Source organism: Drosophila melanogaster, chromosome X, assembly GCF_000001215.4.
Source record: "Drosophila melanogaster chromosome X".
NCBI classification, from domain to species: domain Eukaryota; kingdom Metazoa; phylum Arthropoda; class Insecta; order Diptera; family Drosophilidae; genus Drosophila; species Drosophila melanogaster.
In genome coordinates, this window is record NC_004354.4 from 8922225 (window position 1) to 8944829 (window position 22605).

Here is a 22605-nt window from a genome sequence, read left to right on the forward strand (position 1 = left end):
CTTCGAACCAATTTGAAGACCTCCTTGTTTCTCCTTGCCGTTTCCTTCCTCTGCTGCAATTGTGCGCCGTTTTTGGCGCCCAAACTTTGGTGTGCCTCGCCTGAAAGTATGCCACATTGCCCGTGACGAGGAGATTATTGCTATTGTCGTATCAATTGGAGTACACCCCAACAGCCTAGCAAGGAAGCTAGGAACTGCAGCTGTGGTCAATGCTGACCCTCGGACTAGAGTCAAAAGAAGACTCAAGCGACACCACCCTCATGACCTCCCTAACCTGGTTTTGACCTAGAAAGTCTTAGTTTTAAAATTCATTAGAATAATCAAATAAATAATAATTACTATGTTATATCAACTATTATAATTCTCCCTATCATTTTTAGGATTAAAAATCTGTTAGTCTTAAGTAACCAAGACACATTGTAAAATAAAATAATTTAAGCAGATCAAATTAAGTTGCCGCATGGGTAACAGTGCGTTGATCAAATAATAAAAACATCATCGTAATGGAAAAAAAAAAAAAAAAAAAAAAAAATCAATTGGTAGCATTTACATGCGGCGCGTTTTTCTCTATGTTGCTGAATAAATCACAGACCATACGAAACATGTTCGTATGAATAATTTGTGGACTGTATTGCTTTTGGGCCATTATCCTTCGATGGAATGAGGTCTCGTAATTGCTTTATAAAAAGCATGTTTTTGGGTCACCAAAAATTGCAGCATAATCGATTAAATTAGTAAATAAATCAATAAACATTTCCTCGGCCGATTGGCGACTGGTGTTAGATTACTAATTGCCGTTTGGCATTAATTAAGTCGCTATTTAGCAATTAAGAGGTGTTTGATGGCATTTAAGGAAATCGGTGGTTCACAGTCCATGATATTTTTTAAATGAATTTTTGAATAATAAATATAATATAAAATAATATAAATTAAGACATTTTTGTTTAAATCCAACGAATATAATTTTAATTAAATCAAACCATAAGTGTTCTGTTTTGCTAAACACCTTTCTCCAGGGTATCTCGCATAGCCCTAAACATTTCGGGCAACAATCCCACATGGCTATCCACGCAGTTGCTGGTGCAACGTTCCAAGCTATAATCGGATCCATTGAGGCGGCACTGCTGGATGCACTTCTCTAGGCGATTCTCAAAATCGGATATACCCTGCTGTACGAAGCAGCGTGATCGGGTCAAACGGATTTGGCAGCGATCGATGCACCGCTCCACCGCCTCCGCATTCGCGTCCGCATCCGCACAACAGGCGGTCGCACATCTGTGCATCTCGATCTGCAATTTGCGCAGATAATCCCGATCCAGATCCTCCATGGCGGTTAGGATTGCATTGTCAACGCGTTCTCGCTTCTCCTCCAAACTCGAATTGTCACAATCCATCTCGAGTAGTATAAAATTTATGGAAAATATAAAAGTCGGTTGGTAATTTTCGTTTGACTGCCCTTATTTGAGTTACGCAAAACGCAATGCTACTTTGGTTTTGTAATAATTTCTTCAATTTAAATAATATATGAGCAGGAAATGGGCGACTCGCAGTGTTAAGTAAGTTAGGTCATGTTCTTGACTCTTCTTGGGCAAATTTTTAAACTAAAGTCACGGCATTGACATAACTCAGTGTGAAGCTATCTCTAATTGAGTTTGAGTTAATTTGTTTTTTGCTGATAAGTGCACTACTGAAAGTGTATATAAGTAGAAGTTGGACAACGTGGCCGTGCATAGTTTTTAAAAATGCATTACTTGCATATCTTTGGGCTCTTGGTCTTTTTGGCCGCTTTTGGATTAAGCCTTGAACGTCGTGATAAGGAATTCTACGGGATATCTAAGGAGCAGCTAACGACTACTAAACATAAAGAGAATTCTGTGGAATTTGTACAACACAAGATATCCTTGAAGCTGCCGCAGAGATACAACCGATTCAAACGTCAGTCCTTTACGCCATTTGAAAGGCGTGTGATACGTTTACTACGTAAATTGGGCTTATTAAAAAGCGATGCTGAACAACTGTTGGATACTCTCGAAAAGGACAAGGATCTATTACGAAGATTGAAGAAGTTACTCGACGAGGTCGACACCGAACATGAGACCAATGATTTCCTTGAAGATTTCTTCGATTTAATATTTTTCAAAAAAATATAAGCAGCTTTCTTCCTGTTGTTAGGAATGATATTGATCGATAACAATATTGCCGATTATACCGATAATTAATGCCATAAAATCGTTTATTTAAATTGTTTTAGATATTGCAAACAATCTGATTGCTAATAGCTAACAATATCATTACGATAATCGTTTGGATTATTCTAATCCCTTACTTCCTCCATCGCCCTCACACGCCATCACTCTCTCTCTCTCTCTCTCTCTCTCGATAATTATCGATAGTTTGGGCACTTGTGTTGGACCAACTTAAAACACCGCACAAATGATTGCCATAAATTTGATGGCAACAAACAGCGACAACAAAAACAAAGAGTAGCGCTGCCGCCCGCACTTTCTCCGCAGTTCTCGCCATTTCTCCGCTCTACTTTCTCCGCTCCTCTCTCCACTCAATAATGTGCCAACTGTTGAGTTTCCTTCCGCTTCCGAATGCGAGCGCGAAAGAGAGAGAGCGAGAGCGAGAGAGGGTGTGAGACAGAGACGGGGCGAGCGGGAGTATGTGGGCGTTGGGCGGCAAAGGGTGAGGGAGTGAGAACGATACGGCCACTCGCTCGCTTGCTCGCTCTCGCTCTCTCTCTCTCCCTCCCTCCCTCTCTCCCTCTCGCTCTCTCGCCGGCATCGAAGGCTGCTTACAGGTGTTTATAGTACTTCGGCTTTTGCCGACCACAGCCGAAGTTGCCGGCCGATTGCTGGCCTCTCGCTCGCTCCCGCGCTTATGCTCAATAGCGCCCTCTCGCTCCCGGTCGCTTTATATTCCTGGCAATGCGTCGCCTTCGCATCAGTTTCATTTGAACGGTCGACGAGGCGCGTTGTTCTAGAAATAAATAACTCATTTAAATAGCAGAACAGCCCAAGCAGGCCAAACATTTCAAAGCAAAATACCAAAACTCTCTGGAACTACCAAGTTCTTAAAAAAAAACACCAACATCGCCCAAAACACAACAAAAACATCGCATACCATAAGAAAAACATAAACATACTGAAAAACTTACAATATCTAAATATAAAGTAACTATTTTTTTGATTGTGCTTCTAAGTGTTGTGCTAAACCAATATTAACTTGTACAAATATTCGAAAATATTCAAAGATATTCCAAAGTATTTATTCAATACTTGAAATATAAGCTACGATACAAACTTAAAACTTAAAACTATGTAAGACTAAGATCTAGTTTTTGTGCTTTTTGAATCCTAACTGTTAACGTGTAAAAGCACGCAAAAATGTGCACGAAATTTTGACTTGATTCGAACGACTGAAAAGTGCGTTCCATTGTAAAGAAAAACTAAAGCGGCAAACCGAAACGGTAAATATGAATATACTTATTGAAATTCATTGAAAAATTTCCTTGGAAAATTTGTTGATTAATTTCGTGATGTGAGAGTTTATTTGCCGTGTGTGATTGTGAGCAGCGTGTTTGTATTGTGATTTTTCGGAAATGTTTTTATATTTAGTCTTCAAATGGGGATTCCCAGATTTATTTAAAGTTTCAGCTACAATTTTTGGCAAATATTCGTAGTTTTAGGAAAAGCTCCACAGAATATTGTATTGTATGCTTCAGTTAATAGAATCACGCATGGAAATTATCAAGAATTCGGTTCTCAGCTTGTTGTGTTGAATTTGATGAGTTTTTTTGGAATATCATAAAATATAATCGGATTTTATAGTTTACAAAGAGTTTCAAAATTCCACAGATGTAAAATAGTTGACTCGAATTGCTTGAATATATTAATATATCTTAGTTTAAAGCAGTAATTTTTTAAAAATTATTTAAAGCTCGAGCTCTTTTTAGGCTCCACAAATATGTGTGCAACAATGTGTAATTTTGAATAAAATTCCGTGGAATGCCCTTTGCTTTTCATTCTGTATAAATTCAATTACCAACATTCTCATTGTCTCAGAGTATCCCCCTACTTTCGAATGTCTGTGTGTCAATAAGATGATTTAATGAAAAATCGTCTGCAATTTCGGTTCGAAATTCGGCAAAAACACGGCGAAACAAACTCGTTACGCATACGCCGTGTGGGCAATTGTATTAAACGATGCCATTCATTGAAAATTGCTGGCCAAAGCGAGCGGTTTAGGTTTTTTTTAGGCCACTCCGGTTAAGGATTTGGGTGTGCTCTTGTCGGCCAGCCAGTCTCGTTAGCCGAACTTGTTGCCACATTCGCATCCGCACTGGCATCCGCAACGACATCCGCACACGCATCCTTCGTGTACGTGTCCTTTTGCTAATCGGTGCGTTTAAGGAACTGCATGCTGGAGGATGTTGCAGCTCTTGTATTGGCGCGTGACCGGCTTTTCTCTGACATAAGAGCGCGAAATGGCGAAAATAACGTAATGGCGAAAGGCGGCACTCTGTGCGGTTGGCAATCTTTGATTTCGCATTTCCCCGGTAACAGGGGAAAATGTCAGACAACGTGGCGTATACGTGGCATTTGTGTTTGTGCTTCCGCTCGTTTGTTGTCCTCAAGTTTGCATTCAACGACGAAGGCACTTCGTCGCGGTAACCAAGTGTAAATATACAATTTAAATTTCTCTAAGGAAACTTTAAATTTATATATTTTTTTTTTAATCAATACGAAGAATTTACATTTTAAATCACCAAAGTATAAACATGAATGAAGCCTGCACATATTTGTAATAATAAATGTGTGCGCTTTGAAATGGTTTAAAGATTTTTGTTTTAGGCGACTTTGTTTGTTTCTGAAATAAAGAAATTGCTACCCATTTGTCTTGCGTACATATAAAAACGCGATGTTTCAATTGTTGATCCACAATTTTTTGTTTGCTCTTGTTTGCTTCGCTTCACATAAAATATTCAATTTTCATTTCTTGTCGCTTTTTTTTTATTCGTGACCCAGGGGTTGGGTTCGCATATAAAATCCAATAAAAATACACATAAAAATTGAAAACAAAATACAAAAAAAAGAAGAAAAAAAAAAAAACAGAAAAGAGAATGAAAATGGTCGAAAGATACCGCGGGCTATTTGACAGCAACGAGGGGGAAACACGTATGCATCGCATTTTGATTGCAGATTGTATATCCATTTGTAAGGGTGTTTCCTTTGCCAAAAGCACCGTGTTAATTAATAGAAATTGCCATTTGAACAATTTTTGGGAATTTCAATATCGAATGGAATTGCATTGCAAACCAAACCAATTACCAACCAGTGTGGTAATTTATTCACCATTTTTTACCCCCACAAAAATTTCCACAATCAATCATTGTTGTGTGTGGCAGTTTAGGTAGCTCAAAGAAGCTGGGGTCGGAAAAATCGAATTTTTGAAATTTGAAAGCTGGAATCGTTTGCCCATTTTTTGCCCATGTTTGCCCACCAATTAGTTTTTTTGCCCACGTCCAGTTTTTGAGATATGAATTTTCGAAAAAGTTCGAAAATTTTCGAAAATCAAAAATTTCGCTTTTTTCAAAATTTTTTTTTTTAAATCGCAATAACATCGTTTGCCCACGTTTGCCCACCCTTTAGAATTTTGAAAAAATTTATACTTTAGAAAATATAAGGCTTTTAAGTTTACCTCGGTCTAATCAGAGAGTAAATCGTTTGCCCATCTCTTAAAACCAAATATTATCAACAAAAAACGTTTGCCCAACCATTATTATTAGTTTTTATCGTTTGCCCACCCTTTAAAAAACCTTTAACAAAAATTTTTTTTCGATTGCCCACATTTAAAATACAACCAATTTCCTTAGCCCACCTCTTTAAAATAAAAATTTCCAATAAAAAACGTTTGCCCACCATTTAAAACTAAATAATTTCGATTGCCCACCTTTTAAAACTAAATAATTTCGTTTGCCCACCCTTTAAAATTTGTTTTTTTCGTTTGCCCACCTCTTAAAAATGGTTTTTTCGATTTTTCACCTATTAAAAATAAATTTGTACATATGTATGTAATAATTGTAAGATGTGGCGTCAAAAGCACAGTTACTTACAAAAGAACAGTTATTTACATATTTACATACATTTTCAATATATCCATAGTGTTAATCATTCATGAATTGTAACATCAATTTTTCTTAATCATTGTTTCATTTCATGGAAAATATTTTATATTGCAATATAATATATATGCAAAAAAATGTATGTATGTTTATCAACACCCTCCAAGCTCAAGAAAATTCTGGAATAAAATATTTTCCATGAAATGAAACAATGATTAAGAAAAATTGATGTTACAATTCATGAATGATTAACACTATGGATATATTGAAAATGTATGTAAATATGTAAATAACTGTTCTTTTGTAAGTAACTGTGCTTTTGACGCCACATCTTACAATTATTACATACATATGTACAAATTTATTTTTAATAGGTGAAAAATCGAAAAAACCATTTTTAAGAGGTGGGCAAACGAAAAAAACAAATTTTAAAGGGTGGGCAAACGTTAAAAATGAATTTTAAAGGATGGGCAAACGAAATAATTTATTTTTAAAGGGTGGGCAAACGTTAAAAATGAATTTTAAAGGATGGGCAAACGAAATTATTTAGTTTTAAAAGGTGGGCAATCGAAATTATTTAGTTTTAAGAGTGGGCAAACGAAAAAAACAAATTTTAAAGGGTGGGCAAACGAAATAATTTATTTTTAAAGGGTGGGCAAACGTTAAAAATGAATTTTAAAGGATGGGCAAACGAAATTATTTAGTTTTAAAAGGTGGGCAATCGAAATTATTTAGTTTTAAGAGTGGGCAAACGAAAAAAACAAATTTTAAAGGGTGGGCAAACGAAATAATTTATTTTTAAAGGGTGGGCAAACGTTAAAAATGAATTTTAAAGGATGGGCAAACGAAATTATTTAGTTTTAAAAGGTGGGCAATCGAAATTATTTAGTTTTAAGAGTGGGCAAACGAAAAAAACAAATTTTAAAGGGTGGGCAAACGAAATTATTTAGTTTTAAAAGGTGGGCAATCGAAATTATTTAGTTTTAAATGGTGGGCAAACGTTTTTTATTGGAAATTTTTATTTTAAAGAGGTGGGCTAAGGAAATTGGTTGTATTTTAAATGTGGGCAATCGAAAAAAAATTTTTGTTAAAGGTTTTTTAAAGGGTGGGCAAACGATAAAAACTAATAATAATGGTTGGGCAAACGTTTTTTGTTGATAATATTTGGTTTTAAGAGATGGGCAAACGATTTACTCTCTGATTAGACCGAGGTAAACTTAAAAGCCTTATATTTTCTAAAGTATAAATTTTTTCAAAATTCTAAAGGGTGGGCAAACGTGGGCAAACGATGTTATTGCGATTTAAAAAAAAAATTTTTGAAAAAAGCGAAATTTTTGATTTTCGAAAATTTTCGAACTTTTTCGAAAATTCATATCTCAAAAACTGGACGTGGGCAAAAAAAACTAATTGGTGGGCAAACATGGGCAAAAAATGGGCAAACGATTCCAGCTTTCAAATTTCAAAAATTCGATTTTTCCGACCCCAGCTTCTTTGAGCTAGTTTAGGTGGGTTGTATTGATAACATGGCTTTGGGGGGCATTTGGCTAAATAAATATTATGATGGAAAATATCAGAACGACAGCGTTGGAATGAAGTCCTACCTGATGGCATTTTAAGTGGAAAACAATGTTGCCGCACGGATCTAGATTTCAGTTGCATTGTTATCGTATCAACGATACGGTTTTATATGCGCATCCATTGGGATTACTTCGAGTGCGATGCTATTAATCAAAATTTCTGAAAGCAAAATTCATGCAGCTTGGCTTTTGTTTAAAAGAGTTTAAGAGCCCAGTTGGTTTTAAAAAGAAATAAAGCCAATTTCTTGACTCAAAATTTGTATAAAGTTCAATGCGATAGTGCCAAAATTGTTTTAGCTAAGCAAACAAAAAGATGAAATTACCTTGATTGGTGTTAGTAGGTACTTCCCCATTTTTAAGACAGCTGCTCTGTTTCGGGATGGTACAGAAAATGTGATTAACTAGAATTTGAATACGATGCTGCCAGTCCAAACATGGCAGCCACTTTATCCCTACTTTGCTTGCTTTCACATCTCAAGTTTAACCCATTGTTGGTTCTTGGTTGGTTTTCGTACGTTTTTTTTCAGTTCTTTTTCCTTTTTTTTTCATTTTGACGGAGAAGGGACAAATTGGGGGCGTGGAATCTCCAATGTTGAAGTGTGTTGGCATTGCAGGTGGAAAATCAAGGGGCTTTTCGTGTGCGTTCGGGGCAAGAGTTAAGTGATTGCTGCTTCTGTGTTTTAGCCGGCTGAGCTTTTAGCCTGTCAGGGAGCTGAGTCTCTGGCCAATTGGGGTTTTGTTTTTCGCTCTTTTGTTTATCCATCGTTGGTCTTATGCTGCTGCTTCGAAGAAAACAGACAGACAGTCGGAGAACTGACAGTTGTCGGTGGGTAAACATTTGGCCAAATCGTAGTATACCGCCCCCAGTTTTCGGCCTGGCTATTTATGTTCTTGTCAAGACGGCGGCGGCGGCGGTGGCGGCACACATGGCGTATGCGCAACATTAAAGCCAAGTTATGAGTCTTTAACAGGCCATGGCAACAGCATTAATAGCAACAGCAGTGCCAACGGCAACAGCCAAAGGATCGAATCGAAGTGAACGGGTCCCAAAGTAACCAAGTCGCCTGAAACATAGCAACCGTCGCCCGTAATAACTAACGTAGTTTGCCTAAGCAATTTGGCACTTGTGCGCTTTATGGCGCCCACTGCTGCACCCTGCACAGTGGAACCAAATAGCCGAAAGTCCCATCAATCATGCCTAGAGTAACGCTTGGGTATTAAAAGTTGTTTTTAACTAAACGAAGTGCTCACATTCAAAGGTAGCAAAGTGCATTTAGTTTTCAAATCGCTTGAAACATTCAATTAGACGCTCGAACTTCTAAAAATGTAGCTCATATATTAAAGTTGCAAATATAAAGTAATATCAAATGTGATAATGAAATCGATATCTTACTTATTCCCTTAATTTTGGGAAGCTGTATCTCAGTACTTGAACATTTCACTATAAATGGGGCGTATAGCTTACCTTCCACTTGCAATTCACTGTTCATCCGCTAAGCAGCTGGCAAAGAGGCGGCATCCACAACAGGGACAAGATACTACCCCTCAATTGTGAGGAGAATGAGGTTCTTAGGAGCAGAAGGGCAGGAGCGGAGATATCCAGGCGAACCAGGACGACACGGCACATGTGCTTAACTGCCAGCATGGGGCTGACGTCTGATATATTTGCATGCAGAAGTGTTGTCACTGTAACGACTCGTGTTGTTGTATCCCCAACTGCCTGCCAATGATAAATGCAAATAGGTGCAGACATATAGGGGCTATTCGCAAAATCAAAGGATATAGGGGGTGGTTACGCATACGCCATGTGTTCGATGCTGGAGCATCTCGCATCTCGCATCTAGCAGCTTGCTGCTCGAATCTCGAATCTCGACTGCAATCTGCAATTGATTGTGTGAATCCACCAATTGGCGGTGCTCAAACGATTGCCAAACATTGTTGCGATTGCAAACATTTCTTGTTGTTAGTTTCCCCCAGTGGAAAAAGGTGCTTAATTTCCACCACAACAGCTGTCAACGCTTTTGGTTTCGGTTAGCAGACAAACAAAAGCCACAAAACACCCGAACTCACTGAAATTTTGACAAACTGCAGTGGCTAAAAGCAACTGAAAGCAACTGAAAGCCGCAAGAACACCAAGAAAAGGGGGAAAAAAAGTGAAATAAAATAAAGCACCACCACCCACCTCTACAGCCCATTTTTATTGTTATTGTTATTGTTATTTACACTGGAGTCATTGACACGCGCCGCGTTGTTCTTTTTGTGGTTTCTGACCCAAGAAAATGTGGAAATTTGTTCGGGGGGGAAAAAAAGGGGGTGGTAAAGTCCAAACTAATAAAGCCAACTATTCGGGGCTTTTATTTGCCCATTTGTACGTTGTAAATGGGGGCCACTTGCGGTTCGCAGGCAACTCAACACAAAGGGTTATTCAAATTGAAGAATAGATTTTTAATAAACTTTCATAAAAGTTTCAAGGCAAAAGAACCACGATATCAAAATACTGAAAAAATGTGCTAACTCGTTGTTAAAGCTTTCAAATACTTTACTACAAAAAGGCGATTGCTGTTAAAAGATTTCATTTTAAATCACTGCAGCATATAAAATTCAGCTAAATTGAGCACTAAACGTCTTAAAGTTTTTTTTTTTATTTTATTACCAACAACGGGCAAACGATTTTCACGCATGAAAATCCGCATGATAAAAGGGCGTAAACGGATGATGGATCGACCCGACCATTGATGTGAAAGTTAGTGGGGGTTGGGAGCTGTAAATGATTGGTAGTAGAAGGTAGAAATGGTAGCATCTGTAGCTTCGATGGCAGACGAAACAAACGAAAATGTGAAAATTGTGTCGGGATTTTTGCATATTTTCATCAAAGCAATTTCTATGCACATGTGTGCCCATGTCTTTGGCGCTTTGTCGTCGTGCATAGGGGTCTTAATTGCATGGCCATACTCACACGTTCACACACGGACACACACACACACACACACACGCACACAAATACGCACACTTGACCTTTGCTTCTTTGCTTAGATGGCATGAATAATTGAAGTAGAAGTGTACAGTGGAGTTTAATCAAAAAATGTGCCCTATTAAATGCTAAATTAATTAGTGAATTCGTTTTGATGCTGAAAAATAACCAAATAGAAAATAATAAATTAATCAAATAATTATAAATAAAAAGAACAAGAAATTTTACGCTTAATATTAGGGCAAGCCCTATTTCTATTTTGTATTTTCTTGGCTCTATTTGCTTGGCCAGCACTGTGCGCTGCGTCCATGGTCCAGTTGCAGACCATGTGCTCGTCCTGCTGGCTTAACCCTTGTTGTCCAACGCAGTGAGATCTCCTTGTATGCGGCTTAAGCACACGACGAGACACTTGGCCACGTTGACAGCTCATAAAATTTGCATATAAACTGCTTAGCCAGATAAGACTGTTTTCTGTTTTCTGTTCTCTGTTCTCTCTCTTTCGGCTGCTTCTCATATTCCGCTTCAACTTCTGCTTTTCCGATTTTCCTTGTCCGGCCTTGACCACCCACCCAGCCACCCACCACCTTTTTGTCAGGCCGGAACTTTGCTAATTAGTCATAATGCAGTTGCATATTGCATTGCAATTTTCTTGAATTTTCCATTCCGCTTTAACAAATGCGAAGAGCAACGAAATAAATTGTAGTTCACATAATTTGATGCGAAAAGTTTGAAAGAGTTTTGCTAGCTTGTTGGCAAAATTGATTTAAAGTTCGGAAAGGGCTTAAAATAATATTGAATAAAAAATAAAATCACATTAAACTTGCCGCCTGCAATTTTTAATTATTCCATAACCTTTTGGTGTTGCTTAAATAATAACCCAACAATTTTTTTTATGCAAATAACTTTAAGGGCCAAGTTTTAGCATGAATATTTATATCGATGCAGGGAGTCGCATTTTCCTATCCAAACTTATTCAATATCTTTCGTTGAACTTTTCATTCACTAGCTTTATTATTTACACAGCACTTGTTTATTTTTTTTATTTCTTGAGCACGAGAAGTCACTTAAATTTCTAGCCCGATTTCTGAGTTCGTTCAAGTTGCAACAGTTGCAACAGCAGACGCAGTCAGCAATCCGTGTGGGAAAATGGCTTTTCCTTTCACCCAATTCCCAAGGACACATTTCATAAATCTGGCCATAAATAGGCTAAAGCTTAGTCACACTCGACCAGCATTTCTTCCACTTAATGTCGTCACAAATTCGCTTCGATTGGATTCCTTTCTGCCAGTTTTTGCTTTTTTTTTTGCTTTTTTTGGCCATCTATCAAAGGACGCTAACTGGAGGAGGACAGCTGTGACTGCTGTTTACTTTTGCAGTTGTTTTACCAGCTAGCCACTATTAGGGCCGGGCTAACAGCCCTAACGGAGGGGGCGTGGCACTGGGCTTAGTGGGTGGTCGTCGCATATAAAGCGAAAAAGATTTACGAGGCATTGAACTCGTTCCTTTCGACTTTTTGCTCTCGGTTTTATTTGTCTCCTCTTATCTGTCGCAAGATTATTTTTTATTTTTGCTTTTCTAATGGCAACAGTTGATGATTTGATTTATTTTCGTCAATAAAACAATCCTGTGTTTTTCATATGCTATTACTAATAACAGCTATACTTGTTAAGTATATGAGAAGTGCCATAATTTGTTGTTCAAATAAAATTATATGTCAAATTTGAGCTAATGTTATGATAATATTATGATAATATTATGATAATATTTTGTGTGTTTTTTTCTATATTACAATTTACCAATGCATAACTAATATTTCATATAACCTCATTTAGGTCCAATGCCAAAAATTGTATACTAATTTTCGATTTCAATTGAAATCGTTTATTTTTTGACCGCAAAAATCTAGGCAAGCACCTTCTTTCATGCAATCCAAATTGAGCACTTTCATCTAGACCGAACCCAAATAAAATGTGTAAAAACAAATTGAAACATAAAAATAAACAGCAAGTTGGATGGGAGAAGCATTCAATTCCCTTTTTACGACTGTTACCCGATGCCAACTTTGTTCGCCAAATAGTTCAGTTGAACTTTGTGGCATCCTTTTCGACGGAAAAAGAGTAGCAGGGCGGGGGGGAAAAACAAGGGAAAATATAGAAGAGAACTGGGAAAATGCGGGGAAAACTCGGGCGGTGGCCATTGTCAATGCCAAGGCAAAAGAAAATAATGACAAATGTGAGTTTTATTTTAATGTGTGTAACATTCGGGGGCGTCATGCTGAGCATCACGATGATGATGCTGCTGATGATGCCGATGATGAGTTGCGTTCATTGACCGCCGTTTTGAGTCTGTCAAAACATTGCTCATACGACATGTTGCACGACCCACAAACAGAATACAAACAGAAACATGAAAAAAGTATGCAAATTAATGATTATGATGAACACTTGGTGAGCACTCAATGAAAATTTATAGATGCCTCAATGGGCTTCAATAATATACATACCATACACATATGTATGTATAACCATAGATATGCATGTTTATATGCAGATGTGGCAAACTTTTGCCCTGATTTATGTTTGTCTAATGCAATTTTTGTTGCCACGCTCAAATTTTGTTGATCCCTATCTGCTCTTGGCAAAATTGAAAATGCTGCACGGAAAACTTGCAAGGTTGTAAGGTTGCAAGGTGGCATGGTTGCAAGGTTGTTTGGTGCCTGCGGCAACTTTTTCTAATTAAAAGACTCCAAGTTGACAAAGTGCATTTCTGTTGGCCACATATACATATTTGTCTTGGTAGCAAACTTTGATTGGCCTAAAATCGACTGATATTCGAATTTAATAACTAACACAGGTTCGAAATGAAAATGGTTATTTGCTTACATACACTCGAAGTCACCTAGATGTTATGTGAACAAACAGCTTAAGTCAGCTTGCATATGTTATTTCAGTGCTTTGATGCAATAAAAAAATGTCATGTGGCGTGTTTGAATTGAAAATATTTTGTGATTTTATTAAGACATTTATGAGGCATTACTTCCATTTATAAAATTAGTATTATTTTAGCATAGCTTGTAATCCATCAACTTCCCGTTGTCCAATTGACCATTTGACCGTTTGAACTTTTCCATTTGGACAGTTTGTAAACGTTTTGCGGACCCGTCTATATATGCACATAGTTAAATAGTTTTAATGACGCCTGGGGTCTATTAAATGCCCGAAATGCCCATGTGTGTTAAAATCGACATTAATTATCGCTTGTGGATGCAGCAGGCTGAGCAGCGGGGTTAGGAAATTGCATCGAGATTTGTGAGAACTTGTTGCCTTTAATCTTCGCACGCTCAATAAATTGGCACGAAAATCACTCGTTTTTCTCAACTTTCGCATATTCTTTTTTTTTTCGCTTGCTACACGAAAAGCGTACGAAAAATTAAAAATCCCAAATTGTGAAAAACGCTTCAGTGACAAAAATCCAATTAAATATTATGCAAGGCACAAATTCTCGTCTGCAATTGATTAGTAAAAGAGCAAAGTATTACAAATATTAAAAATGACAAACAAAGCTGGCAAAAAAAACAATATATATAAATAAGGCTTGGAGAAATGATTTGAAATTAATAAACACAACTGCAGGGCAGCATCGAATATCGAATTTAAATTCAAAACCAAACACGAAAATCTTTGCGAAATTGGTCGCAAAACACGCCGCCAGGTGTTTAAAATGTGACGTGATTAAATCCGAAACAAAGATAGATAAACACGGAATGCCGAAACAGTTTGTACGTTTGCTATACAATGGCTATACTAATACTATACTATACTATACTATACTATACTATACTCGTATACTCGTATTATGGCTCTTAAAAGATCACATTCGAGGGGAGCCAAGATGTTTATTTTTAGGCAAAACAATGCAGACAGATCGCTTCGATTGCGGCTAGATGATGGATGATGGATGGATTGGTCGATTGTTGGATTGGTGGGGCGATCGGCTTGCCATGACGATGAAAATGAAAATGATGAAAATGTTGGGGAAAATATATATAATGTGTTTTGGAAAATGCGATGGCAAACGGATTGAGGGCGGCGGTAAATGTGTGACGTCTTGTGAGCGGCATTAATTGTTATTGGATCAATAATTCGGAATAACAAAATCGCATTGCGGGAATGTTTTCATTCGGTGGGAAAAAAAAAGATTGCGGATTAATTGCCAAATTAAAATAGAAAATCAAACCAGCACAATTATGTATTTTCCATCCAAAATATATAATTACACTAATTAAAGGCGGCTGAAAATAACACTATTTTAAACCGAAGCTCTATTTTAAAGCCCATCTAATACGATTAATATTCCAAAACAATTGTACATATTCAATAATTGAAAATAAGTGAACATTTAACATTTAACAAATTGGAGTTAAAACGATTCTCAATTAATAACAGTTAAGGCATAAAATTTGGTCCGCAATTAGCCATAATAAAAATATGATAAATTATATAGCATTGCGGAATTTTTCTTTCGTATGGTCAAGAAGGCAATGGCAGAATAATAGCCAAATCGCGCAAACCAAAAATATTTCAACCGAAGATGTATTGTAATTGCTGGCTTTTCAAATACACATTGTGTAGAATAATATTTATAATTAATTCCTTCGCCTGCTCTTTTGATTTGTCAATATTTATCGAGCATTTTCCATTTTCTTGCCACATTCGAAATATTGCATTCGCTAACCAAAATTCCAATGGCTTGAGTTAAATGAAAAAGCCAATCCCTATTTGATAATACTAAAACTGTTCCAATTAGCTGGCAAATCTTTTGGATTGTTTATTATTATTTAAAGTGTCGTCGTGTCTCATTGTTGATTGTTCAAACAGAGTACAATTTGCCCCGGCAAATAGAATTAAGAGACAAGACAGGGCTTACTGTATTGCATAGTGATCCCAAGTTGGTTTCCCAGACTCATTGTTGCCTCAAATTGCTCCCCTTGTATTGTTATTGTTTTTGTTTTTCCGGCTGCTGCCGGCGAGGGGCGGAGCGGGGTAAAAAGTGCGGGGCGAAAGTATGGCGATGGAAAAGGCATTGAAAGCCACGAGCTTACTTGTTAATCACAACATCCAAAGCCAAACAGACAAAGTGCAATAACTGCAAATGGATGGAGATGGCCAGAAATGCTACACTTGAAAGAAAAAATTAATAAAATACAGTATAAAAGATATATTGAAATGAAATGCAAGACTTTCAAAACAGGCCTTGAATATATTTGGCTTAAATTGAATTTGGGTAAAATGTATCTGCAACTAATCTATTGGATGTATCTCAAAATGTAATTTCCTAACTTTGGTTTCTTGAAGTTGGCCTTTCCTTTTGGTAACAATGCTTGTTACAAATATTTGCATCATCAATTTTGCTGCGTCGTCAATAAACAGAAAAGCGAGAAAGTTGCCAGCAGAAGCAGTGGAATGTGAAGGGGGGTGGGGTTGGTAGTGAAGAGGAGGACCATGGTGGGGGCGTGGCCGAGACGGCGTTGACGACGGCGCTAAAAATAACAAAGTGCAGCACTTGAGCCGCAAATATGACAGCCTGGATAACAGCGCTCGCCGACAGCCGCCACGTTGGCAAGGATAAGCATAAGGATAAGGATAACGCCGCGCTGGGCCAAGACCAACAATAATATATATAGTGTTGTTGTAGCACAGCATGTACGGCGAATATGCCGTACGAATATTCCGGCGTTGTGGATGGAAAATGGCGTTAAGTTGACGCTGACGAATGCGACATTGCCATCGCCAAAAGTGAACCGCAAATACTTCAGAATGCATTAGGGTTGCCGCGCGCTCTAATGGTGGAATTCACAAGGCTACACAATTCGCTTACGGTTAGCTGTCCCTCGGTGGATTTTAGTCAGTCTCGCAGGGTTGTCATGTTTTAGAGTAAAGCATTTGATAGTTTTATGGTTTATGGCTTACAGTTGTGAAGCTAGCGAAGAAGAGCATATTAAGGGTTGCCACGCCGGCTTATGAAGCAATTCAAATCAAATTCTGCACACACTTTGTAAACAAACTTTTTCGACAAGAACTTCGTCGTATTTCTGTCACACAGTTAAACTGCAAAAATCCTATTAATAAACGCTTTTCCTGCGGATGCCATTTGAGTTTTCAACTTTTACGCGTGACTATCTAATTATCCTTGCGTCGCTTAGCACCCCACACAGCTCTCAGTCCTCAGATTTATCTTTGGCCGGGCAAAAATGTCAACTTGAGCAAATTATTCGCCTGCTGAGAATGCTGCGATTTGCAACGCCAGCCTTGGCCAGATCTTTGTGGTCAGCATTTAGTGAAAAGTCGAGGGGGGGGGGGGCGGAGATGGCAAAATGCAGCGACTATTTTCCTGTGTCATTAAAAACTTGCTGACTTGATGCCGAACGTTGCCTTGGCGCGACTAATTAAAAGCTTGCGGTTTGAGTGCGTTTCGCGTGCGTTTTTTAACTCGCCCCCCCCCCCTGCCGCAACTGTTTGTTGTTGTTGTTGTTGATAGAGTGTAATGTTCGGTGTGTTAATTACATTAAATATATATAGAATGTAAACAGAATTGCAATCATTCCGCCCTTCTTCCCCCTTGTATGCCCAACAAAGTGCCCTTACCGTCGGCTGTAAATATCATATTAAAATGGCATTACTTGAGGTCATGCAGCGTATGGAGTTGGTTGGCGTTAATTAATTTTTAATGAATATATATTGACAATGCATTGAAAGCTATCACAAGCCACACTATGGCCTTATGCTATGTTAATTATTTCTTTTTTGTGCACTTATTTTTTTTTATTTTTTTTTTCATAGTTAGCTGGCTTTTGCGTTTTTTAAAAGCCCGCCATTTCCGTCCTGCCTCGTGGCCTAAAAGTAGGCAACACTCTGAGTGCCAACGCTTTCGAGTGTGTTGCACTTGAGGGCCAAAAGACGGCAAACGGGAAAGCGAGGTAGCGAAGGGGCGAAAAAAGTGCGGAAAAGTAGGGAAAAGTGCGGAAAAGTGTGGCAGCGTTTATTGTTTGTCAAGCGATACGCTTCAAAGGATCTTATGGTAGGCGAAGAAAAGCATTGCATATGCTGGAAAATTCATTAAAAAAAATCAATGCAAGTGCTTAACAACGAATTTCTTGTTTACCACTGGGATCATTTTTTTTTTTGATTTTTAATTTTGATACATCATCCTTAAAGGGTATTTGAGGTGGTGCCTTTGCCTTGGATTTTCCTTTGCCCCTTTTGGCTGCTGTTGTTCCCTCGATTCATATGTGTTGTTGCTACCACTCTGTTTGCACTGTTCTTGGCATTGTTTTCCTTTGGCCGGATTGTTGTTGCCGCTACCGAAGCCATCCATAGCTGCTATAGCCATATAGCTGATGCCAGGCATTATGGGTCGGCTCAGAGTCTGAGCTCCCTGGGTTTCAGCTGAGAGTAGCTTGGCATTGCATGGCAGCCAGCCAGCATTTGCAAGTCAAATGAAATTATTTATTTTGCATACAGAGGAACAGGATTGTCGGGTGGCTGGGAATGGGGCTCGCAGTTTCGTGATGAGGGGCGGAATTGGAGTGAATATAAAAAATAAAAGGAATATAATGTTATACAACATGCATTTATTATAAATATTTAAGCAATATTCCGGCTACTTTGGAGAGTGCGTCTGTCAAAGGGGGAATGAGATTTCAATTTTAGATGGAAATTCTTGGCTAATTAGTGAGCATCGGCGCACAGAGAGCTTTTCCTGCACATTTGCCTGCATTTCGAATGGGTGTGTGTGTGTGTGCCTGTGTGTGTGTTTGTGTGTGTGTGTGCCTTGGCATTTCCGTTAGAAACTTTCCATTTCCGTTTGCAGAGATTTTTTAATTTTCCTGTTCATTTAATTGCACAAGAAGCGAAAGATATGCCAAAACGAAGAGAAATTATAGTTCAACTTAATGATTTTCCAGTGAATTTGTGCCAAGTTGTGCTCGTTCATTTCTTTACCAAAATTCAGTACTGTATTTTCACATAAATTTAAGAACAAATCTCTGCTCACCGACAGCTTTTGGCCATCAAGAACCGATTACTTTCCGGGAACCACTTGCAAAAGCGTTAAACGAAAACAAAATCCGTTCACAAACACAAACGCACGCACACACTCACCTACACCTTTTTACATAAATACTCACTCACACTCAGGCATTAAAGGGAGTGAGGTAGAAATCCCTTCAGCTGAGAAGTATGCAACATTTGGGTTTTATTTTTCATTATTTCTCTGCTGTCCGCCATGTTGCTTATTTAATAATTCACACAGCTGGCACCGGAAAAAGGGATGCGTTCACTGAGAAAAAAGTGCGTCATAATTAGCTGCAAATAGACGAAAATAGTAGATAAAAACAAAAAAAAAAAACCGCACAAACTAAAATTATTACATTTACTATAAGATTACGAAAATTATGAAAACCTTTACTTTCAAAGCATTTCCATTTTAGTTTTTTCTTGAGCTTCAGCTTAGTTTTCCGGTGCACCCGTGTGTGGTAGTAACGCTTACGTGTGTTTATGCTTGATTATAACATTTATGGCGATTACTCATACGCCCCGTGTGCCACAAGCCACTGACAATGATGATGGGGCGACACTCGAGTCAAAAACGTTGCTAATTAAGTGTTAAATCATGCCGAAAATATGCCCATTCAGCTGCCAACTCATGTGTGTGTGGTTGTTATTTTCATTTCTTTATTTTACTAGGGCGTACTGTAATGTTAGGTATTATATTGTAGTAGATATAAGGTGTATGTGCGTTCCATCCATTCGCTTTGACAGCCACGCCCCAAAGAGCACGCACTCGTTGTGCACAAATGAACGCAAAAATTCGCAGACACATGCCTTCGTTTTTTTTTTGCCGGAAATTCGCCAACTCATGTCCTTCACCTTCACCAAAACGCGCCACGCGCCCCCATCCCCAAAAACGGATAGAAAAACGCTCGAAAAAAAAAGGGTTTAGGATGCGCGAATCCTCGAGTGATTTGTGCGTGGGTCCTGCTCAGTTCATAAATCATTTCTAATAGAACTGTTGCCATTAAGCCGAACATATTTTCCGAGCCTAATTTACACACAGTCAATTTGGCACAAGGAAACCGGTATAATTAAATAGTACTCTTTGCTGTAGGGATTTTTTGACTGTTACCGCTTACATTAAATATTAAAAACAAACTAACTTGCTGGGAGAAACTAAATTCTACATACTCGGAAGTTTGTATCCTTGTTTATTTTCTTTGGCAGTTTTCGCAATATTGTCGCCATTGAAGGCAACTAATGAACTTTATTAAAATACCCTCTAATGTGCACACATGTCGTGCCTTTTGGTCCCCCCTTTTTTTTTTGTTTTTTTGACACACTTTTATGGGCAATTTGAAACACATTTCATGTGGGCCCAGCCTTCGCCTTCAACTGGCAAAAACAACGTCGTAGTATAATGTGTTGCCCACTTTTTTTGGGGTGGGGGGTTTCTCCTCATTAACTTTTGCTGGGGCTTCACATAATAAGATGTTGTTGTGCGTACTTAAGTGAAATCTCCTTAATATGTTAACAACTCATTGGGGGATTTTTTTTTTTTTTCGTTTCGACCTTAGACAATTGGCCCACTGTGATAGACGCTTTTTGGCCGAGTCCTGTGGCCATGTCATTTTTGTCAGGAAAATTCGAAGAAGATGAACGAAAAAACTATGACCAAAGGTCTAAGATTTTGTCTTGTCACTTTCTGCTCAGCTTGCTGAATTATTTATGGAGATGAAGGTGAAGATTCCACGCAGCAAAAAAAAAAAAAAAAGTAAAAAAATACATACAAGTAAATATATACATTTAGAAAAAAAAAAAGAAACACAGAGCTGCCAAAAACAAAGGACACAAAGCATAAAGACAATTTTGCCTGCTGTGTCAAGTGGCAAAATCTGCGCTGTAATGTGCATATATAATTTTCTATTTGTGTGTGTGTGTGTGCCTTGTGTATACATTTCGCCGGAAATCTTCCTCTTCTTCGCCGCTTCCGTTTAGCTCGAGCACTTAATGCTCCAATGAATTTTGTGTAAGCATTTTTCGCTTAACTATAATCGCCGGGTATTATGAATATGTTGTGATGGATGAAGCCACTAGTAGGCATTCATGGATATCTATAGAAGTTTGTTATTATCTAGATTCATTCTTATTTTTAAGATGCATTCATCGTTAATAAATATTTAATTGATAGGCCTATTTGATTGATAATAACTCTGCCTTATTTGCATTAATGGAAACATGTTCTCCTTTTGATAATCTATGTGGCTTGAATAATATATAAATTGCACATTTAATTATAATTCGCATTTTTCAGCTAAATATTTAAAAAAATATATAAATATTCCTACAATTAATATTACACTTTGTACATTCAAATCCCAAGAGAGAGAAGTTTGTTTTATTTAAGCTTTGCTGATTTGGCCATTTTTTTTTATTTGTAAATATGAATCCTGACTGCTTTTTATGAGCACAGACGCTTTAAACTATACTATGCAACACTGTAAATGAAGTAGAGCAGGGCCGCCCAGACAGCCGCAGTGGGCGTGGCAGTGGTAAAAGAGAAGGAGAAGAAAAGGGAGAGGGAAACCGACTGAGACTTAGACCCAAGAAGACTTTATTAAAATTTTCGGTAGTCGTTTGTCTGTGTCGCGTTGTCTGCCGACTTGCGTCGAGTCGAGTTGAGTTTATTAAAAGCCCTAAAGTACGCAACACTCTTTGCTTTCGGCTTTGATTTGATGTTAATGCAAATGGCCCCGCCCCCTTTTGCCTTGGTTTTGGCAGCTTCAAATTGCCGCACTGTTTAATTTTTAATGAAGCAACCGAAACAGATTTACTACCAAGGCAGCGATGGGCTGGCATTTCCATTCCGCATCATCATTATGATCGCAACGGTAGGGGTGGTAGGAAAATCTTGAAGGAAGGCCAAACGCTTACGACCAGCTGATGTCTGATTAATCATCAATGATGGAAAATGGTATATATCTGTGTGCCGAAACTCACGCAAGGAGCGCTCTACGCATGCCGGAAATCTGGGGCACGTTCTCTGATTATTTCCAAGCCATCAGCATCTACCCGGATGCCAAACGCCCAAGCCCAATCCCAATCCCAATCCCAAAACCAATACTCCCAACCACTTTCACTTCCTCTATTTTGAAGGAGCACACGTGTCAAGTGGCTGGTATTGCCCCATACCCAATCCACATTAAGCTGTAACTCCATGAGGTCAAAAAGCGCATTCACCCGTGGCAAATAACCCAAGGTTTTCGGTAAGTGTGCAATTGCGGAAAACACTTGCAATTAATGCTGTGCAGCAAACACAAGTCCTTCGGTTTTTGGCCTCTAGCAATTAGTTGCCCCTTTGCTCGCACTCAAAGTTTCAGTTTGGCAATTCGGTTGAATGGGAACTCAACTGCGTAGAATTTCTAATCCATCACTTGAGTTTTACACCATATTTAGGATTTCTTGGTAGCACAAGTGATTAGGGGTTTACAAATCACTTGTTAAGATGCCCATAAGGGTGCAATAAGAGCGATGTCGGATTAAGTATCTACTGTTGCATGATTTTAAACACCTTTTGATACTTACACGAATACTTAATGCTAGCGAAATTCAATTGTTTTCGTGTGCGCAGCTTGGCTCTAAAAATATTCATACACGTGTTTGGTGATAAGTTGAAGTGAAGTCTTTTTGTGGCTTGTGGCATCATTTATTCAGAGAAGTAAGACAACTTGCTGCTCGACTTTCTGGTGCAGAAATGTTAGGAAATGGGCCAAGATGAAGATGAATGCAGTAGTCGGTGGCTTTGCCATTGCAATTCCAGGTTCATATATATCACGGTGCGTTCAGATCTCTGTCTTCAGGTGAACGCACGGGTTACAA

At 38.2% G+C, this 22605-nt stretch overlaps 3 protein-coding genes across 14 annotated transcripts in view, besides 3 other annotated features; 2 read left to right on the forward strand and 1 right to left on the reverse strand.

The window, feature by feature from the left end:
* rdgA (retinal degeneration A) overlaps positions 1–22605 on the forward strand; it is a 122409-nt gene that overhangs the window by 15157 nt on the left and 84647 nt on the right. For 7 of the 11 annotated variants that reach the window (NM_001272438.1, NM_001272437.1, NM_001201636.1 and 4 more), the window contains exon 1: positions 2960–3472. The exons of the other annotated variants lie outside the window; for them this stretch is intronic. The gene's annotated coding sequence lies outside the window, so the exon portion shown is untranslated. Of the gene's footprint in view, positions 1–2959; positions 3473–22605 lie in introns of those variants that run through there. 11 annotated transcript variants of the gene reach the window in all.
* Positions 161–520: a mobile genetic element.
* Positions 664–1463, reverse strand: CG12661 (uncharacterized protein). Of its 2 annotated transcripts, none has more exons than NM_001272439.1 (1): positions 664–1463. In NM_001272439.1, exon 1 carries the CDS (start codon positions 1392–1394, stop codon positions 999–1001), a length of 396 nt encoding a protein of 131 aa, NP_001259368.1. In that variant the 5' UTR covers positions 1395–1463; the 3' UTR covers positions 664–998. The 2 variants fall into 2 exon arrangements, with proteins under 2 accessions (NP_001259368.1, NP_572511.1); NM_132283.2 differs by having other exon boundaries at positions 947–1463.
* Positions 1736–2225, forward strand: CG43255 (uncharacterized protein). The gene has a single exon (NM_001258656.2). The coding sequence runs from the start codon at positions 1743–1745 to the stop codon at positions 2148–2150; it is 408 nt and encodes a 135-aa protein (NP_001245585.1). The 5' UTR covers positions 1736–1742; the 3' UTR covers positions 2151–2225.
* Positions 5418–6062: a mobile genetic element.
* Positions 6487–7625: a mobile genetic element.